The sequence below is a fragment of the Ranitomeya imitator genome, chromosome 5, assembly GCF_032444005.1.
Source record: "Ranitomeya imitator isolate aRanImi1 chromosome 5, aRanImi1.pri, whole genome shotgun sequence".
NCBI lineage: Eukaryota > Metazoa > Chordata > Amphibia > Anura > Dendrobatidae > Ranitomeya > Ranitomeya imitator.
The window spans coordinates 711,273,107-711,279,106 of record NC_091286.1 but is presented as its reverse complement, the minus strand read 5'-3'; the positions used below and the strand labels follow the sequence as shown (position 1 = coordinate 711,279,106).

At 40.2% G+C, this 6,000-nt stretch overlaps 1 protein-coding gene across 2 annotated transcripts in view; it reads right to left on the bottom strand.

Annotated features, from left to right (window-relative positions):
- Positions 1-1,355: 1,355 nt before the first annotated feature.
- The window catches only part of LOC138638919 (zinc finger protein 665-like), a 67,671-nt gene continuing 63,026 nt past the window's right edge, over positions 1,356-6,000 (bottom strand). For both annotated transcript variants that reach the window (XM_069728668.1, XM_069728669.1), the window contains exons 4-7: positions 5,294-5,485; positions 5,036-5,194; positions 4,688-4,811; positions 1,356-4,207 (exon numbers count right to left, since the gene is read on the bottom strand). In XM_069728668.1, the coding sequence (XP_069584769.1) occupies positions 2,382-4,207; positions 4,688-4,811; positions 5,036-5,194; positions 5,294-5,485 (2,301 nt within the window). In that variant the 3' untranslated portion in view covers positions 1,356-2,381. The remainder of the gene's footprint in view (positions 4,208-4,687; positions 4,812-5,035; positions 5,195-5,293; positions 5,486-6,000) is intronic.

Genomic DNA, 6,000 nt, shown 5'->3' with positions numbered 1-6,000 from the left:
ACTCAATTCCAAAGATTGTGAGACTTTGAATGTTCCCATTATGTGTCTCCAAAAAATGTCTGGTTACCCCCCAATGTGTCCTGTTGTTACTGGTAACGTTTGTAGAGATTCCAATATTCTTTTTTCAGTTTTCGGCTCGTACATCCCACATATTTAAGGTTGCATTAATTGCATTGTACAGTATAGCTGTTCTAAACTGTTCCCGATACATACTGGGGGACGGCATATTACCGAGGGGGCATCCTCTATTAGAGACTCACTAAATCAACAGGAAGTGAGAGCTGCGGCTGGCCGATCACTTCCTGTTATTTACTTATGTCCGAAGGCGGGGACAGTGAAGCCGGCGCTGATTGGGCGCAGAGCTCATGTGACGTAACAACCTCACCAGACCCCAGGACCGAGAGCGCAGACACCGCTGAAATGGCACCAATGCGGGAGGTGAACATACAGTGGTGTGAAAAAGTTTTAGCCCCCTGCCGGATTTCCTATTCTTTTGCATGTTTGTCACACTTAAATGTTTCAGATCACCAAACAAAAGTAAATATTAGACAAATATAACACAAAATGCAGTTTTTAAAAGAAGATTGTTTTAATAAAGGGAAAAGGAAACCCAAAACTACAGGTCCCTGTGTGAAAAGTGATTGCCCCCCTCCCCTTAAAACATTAATTAACTGTGGTTTATCACATCTTTGGGAAGCAGACTACACATTCCCTAGCCTGCCACACCTGTTCTGAGTCAAGAAATCACTTAAATAGGACCTGCCTGACAAAGTGAAGTAGACCGAAAGCTCTTCAAAGGTTACAAATCATGCCGAAACCAAGTAATTGAGATCTTTCAGCTTGGATAAGGTTATAAAGCTATTTCTAAAGCTTTGGGACCCCAGCGAACCACAGTGAAAGCCATTACCCACAAATGGCAAAAGCATGAAACCACGGTGAACCTTCCCAGGAGTGGCAGGCCGACTAAAATTACCATAAGAGTGCAGTGATGACTCATCCAAGAGGTCAAAAAAGACCTCACAACAACATCCAAATTACTGCAGGCCTCACTTGCCTCGGTGAAGGTCAGTGCTCATGACTCCACCATAAGAAACAAAGCAAAAGTTTGTCCGCATGGCAGAGTTCCAAGACGAACACCACTGCTGAGCAATAAGAACATAAAGGCTCAATTCAGTTTTGCCAGAAAACATCTTGCTGATCCCCTAGAGTGGACTTTTGGGAGAATACTCTGTGGAGTGATGAGAAAAAGTTAAACTATTTGGCATGTGGAAGTCTCATTATGTTGTCGGAGTCGTCACGACAATACCCTTCATTCACCAGTCAATGATGAGGTAAGAATGAGTCAGACAAAGAGCTGGTTCAATCTCAGTGCATGCTCGTGCTTCTACAAGTATTAGCAACGGTCACAGCAACTGAACTTTATTTCCTGATACACAGCATTATGTAGTGTATTGGGGGAAGGCGTGCAATAGGCGGGGTTTAAGCAATATATGTCTAGTATCCGGTCTTTCTGGTTAGTCCTGACGTCATCTGGTGGATCCTCCTCTCTACACGTATCTCAGGTTTCGACTTCAGCAGAAACGATACTTAGCTTCTCAGAAACTAGGGCATAGGTGAATACTGGCAGCCATTTTAAATACAGTTACATTTGCATCAGCAAGCAAAGGGGAAAACTTATTGTTTCACAGCATAAGAATATAAAAGTACAAAAAGTGTATAAAGATATATATCTTTTCACCCTGACAATGTAAGTCTATCACATCTGGCGTAGAAGTAACAAAGCATTTCAGAAAAGGAAAATCATACCAACAGTAAAATATGGTGGTAGTGTGATGGTCTGGGGCTGTTTTGCTGCTTCAGAATGTCTGGCCATCTGTTTATGACATTAAGCTGGGTTATGCAGCAGGACAATGATCCAAAACACACCAGCAAGTCCACTTCTGAAAGGCTTAAGAACAAAATTAAGAATTTGGAGTGGCCTAGTCAAAGTCCTGACCTTAATCCGATTGAGGTGCTGTGACATGACCTTTAAAACGCAATTTATGCTCGAAAACCCTTCCATGTGGCTGAATTACAACAATTCTGCAAAGATGAGTGGCCACAATTTCTCCTGAAGGATATAAAAGACTCATTGCCAGTTATCGCCCATGTTTCATTGCAGTTGTTGATGCTAAGGGTGACCCAAGCAATTATTAGGTTTTGGGGCAAACAATTTTCACACCACTGCAACGGTTATTTAATGGGGCAAAAATTCTGATTAAGAATGGGCTTTCTTAGTGGTCAACCAATGTAATGTCTACACAACATTTTTTACTAGAAAATAAAAAAAGTATATATTCTTTGTAAAACTGTAAAAAATGTTATAAATATATGTAAAAATTTCATATTAAACAGCTCCCCCCCTGTGTGCGACTTATCTGATGACTATGAAGTTTGTCTTTGCTAATAAAGCATTTTCCACATTCTGAGCATGAGTACGGCTTCTCTACTGTGTAACTTCTCTGATGTTTCACCTGAAAAGATTTGTTTAAAGAAACATTTTCCACACTCTGAACATGAATTTTCTTATGCCTGAGAAGACTTGATTCATATATAAAACAGATCCCACATTCACTACATGTAACTGGATTGTCTCCAGTGTGATCTCTTTGATGAGAACTTAGCAGGGTTTCAGTATTAAAACATTTTCCACATTCTGAGCATGAATATGGCTTTTCTTCTGTGTGCATTTTCACATGAGTCATTAGATTTGACTTACTTTTAAAGAATTTTCCACATTCTGAACATGTATACGCATTTCCTGTGTGAATTGTCTCATGTGCAGTAAGACTTGATTTAAATCTAAAAACTTTCTGACATTTTGAACATGAATACGGCTTCTCTCCTGTATGAATGATCCTATGAGCAATAATATTTGATTTTTCTTTAAAACATTTTCCACATTCTGAGCATGAATATGGCTTTTCTTCTGTGTGCATTTTAACATGAGTCATAAGATTTGACTTATTTATAAAGAATTTTCCACATTCTGAACATGTATACGCATTTCCTGTGTGAATTCTCTCATGTGCAGTAAGACTTGATTTAAATCTAAAAACTTTCTGACATTTTGAACATGAATATGGCTTCTCTCCTGTATGAGTCTTCTCATGCTTAATAAGAGTTGATATTTGTGTAAAACTTTTTTGACATACTGAACATGAATATGGCTTCTCTCCTGTGTGAATTCTGTTATGTGTAACAAGACGTGATTTTCTAGTAAAACACTTTCCACATTCTGAACATGAATATGGCTTATCTTCCGTGTGAACACTCTTATGATTATTAAGAGTTGATTTATGTAAAAAACATTTCCCACATTCTGAACAGGAATATGGCTTTACACCTGTGTGAATTCTCTGATGTGAAATAAGACTTGCTTCAAATGTAAAACTTTTCTGGCATACCGAACATGAATACGGCTTCTCTTCTGTGTGAATTCTCTCATGTTTAACAAGGCATGATTTTATACCAAAACATTTCCCACATTCTGAACATGAAAACGGCTTCTCTTTGTGAATTTTCTCATGTTTACCAAGATCTGATTTATCTATAAAACATTTTCCACATTCTGAACATAAAAATGGCCTTTCTCCTGTATGAATTCTCTGATGTCTAAGAAGAAAATATTTGACAGAAAAACATTTTTCACATTCGGAACATGAATACGGCTTCTCTCCTGTGTGAATTCTCTCATGTATAACAAGGTGTGATTTACCTATAAAACATTTTCCGCATTCTGAACATGAAAACGGCTTTTTTACTTGGTGAATTATCTTATGTTTAAGAAGGTTAGATTTTTGGGAAAAATATTTCCCACATCTTGAACATGAATACGGCATCTCACTTTTGTGTCTTTTCTCATGTAAAACAAGATTTGATTTGTTTATAAAACCCTTCTCACATTCTGAACATGAATATGGCTTCTCTCCTGTATGTATTCTCTGATGTCTAGTAAGACGATATTTGTCTGAAAAGCATTTCTTACATTCTGAACAAGAATACGGCTTCTCTCTTGGGTGACTTCTCTTACATTTAACAAGATGTTCTCGATGTACATTAAGAGTACTGAGGTTTTCTCCTGAGGACTGACACATGATATCCTCTTCTTTTACATTATACTCTAGAGATAACACGACATTTCCTCCAGAACGATCACTTGCATTTTCTGTTAAAAATAAAAATAGATTTAATTATTTTTTATAAATCACAACTTTAAGCATAAAGGCCCATCCATGTCCCACCTCTGATCCAGGATGGAGAATGTAGAAGAAATGTTAAGGAATTCAATGCACATTACGAGAAATCCCCCGATCATCGGGAAACAGAAGATGCAGAATATGGGATCCTCCAATAGTTTCAGCTTCCCCAGTAAGTGTGTTTGAGAAGTTCTCAATCATGAGTGGTTGCACAAAGGAGACCCCTGAACTTCCAGACCACATCCAAGTGCAAATCAGTTCCACTTTCATGATCATCAGCGCACATTCAGACACGGGCAAAATCATGTTACACCAAATAACAATAATTATACTAACAGGTAATTACAGACACGTGTATGTACGGCCTGGGACAGTAGTGAGGATGTATGATATCTGACAGTGTCGACGACAGAAACGGCCACATAGAAATGACGGAGGTCTCCACTTACCTGGTGATACAAGAGGCCGATGCTCCTCCACCACAACGTCCTTATATTGCTCCCAGTGTCCTTCTACATAATCCCACTCCTCCATGGAGAAATAGAGAGCGACGTCCTGACACCTGAGAAGAACCTGACAACCAACGAGACCGACATCACCCAGAATCCTCCAATGTATACTTTATAATCTACCAGCAGTCTCCTCTCATCACCCAGAATTCTCCAGTGTATACTGTATAATCTCCCAGCAGTCTCCTCCCATCACCCAGAATCCTCCAGTGTATACTGTATAATCTCCTAGCAGTCACCTCTCCACTCATCACCTAGAATCCCCCAGTGTAATCTCCCAGCAGTCACCTCTTCGGTCAGCAGCTCAGTGATCTTGTTGGCCAGTTCAAGGACCTTCTTCTCAGGTGTCGGGGAGTGCAGGGGTTCTGTGTTGGGGCTCTTGCTCCGTCCTCCGGACATACAGGGCGTCACACGGTCACCGGACGTCTTCTTCACCACCGTGTGCTCCTGTGTACAGTGACAGACGCCGATCACCACAGATTCTATCCATCTTTTTGGTCCGGTTATATTAATAGAGATCAGAGTGATCTCATGGGAGACTCTCACCTTTCCCTTTAACAAGTCGATTATCTCCAGGGCGAGGAGTAATATTCTTGCAGTCATGTTGCTTTTGTCCTGGTCGCTCCTCGTTGGGTTATTTTTCATCCTGACATCCTGGTACTGATCCTTCTGTCCTTCCATGGACTCCCACTCCTCCATGGAGAAATAGACAGCAGCATCCTGACACCTGACAGGAACCTGAAAAACATATAGTTAGGAGCAAAAATCATTGGCCACTGAGGAATCCTCATGATTTCAACTCTGTAGACCGTTAGTTGGGATGTAAAATGAAACAATTGAGATGAAACTGAAGTGGAGAATTTCAGGTTTAATTTAAGAGGAGGAACAAAAATCTCCTATGAAACGTTTAGGAATTGCACCCATCTTTCTGCAAATCCTCCTAATTTTAGGGGCTCATGAGTAATTGGACAAATTAACTTTCCCATAAATAAAAAGGTCATCTTTAATTCTTGGTAGAAAATCCTTTGCAGCAATGGCGGCCTGAAGTTTGGAGGACACGGATGTTGCTATCGCTATTCTCCACCTGTGTGAGGCTTTGCAGCAATGATGGCCTGAAGTCTGGAGGCCATGTACGTTACCATCGCTGGTTTACTACTTTTGCCGCCTTTACTGCAGACACTTCCGTTTTCGCTTGTTTGTGGCTCTTTCTACCTTCAGTTTTGTCTTCAACATGTGAAATGCGGCTTGATGGG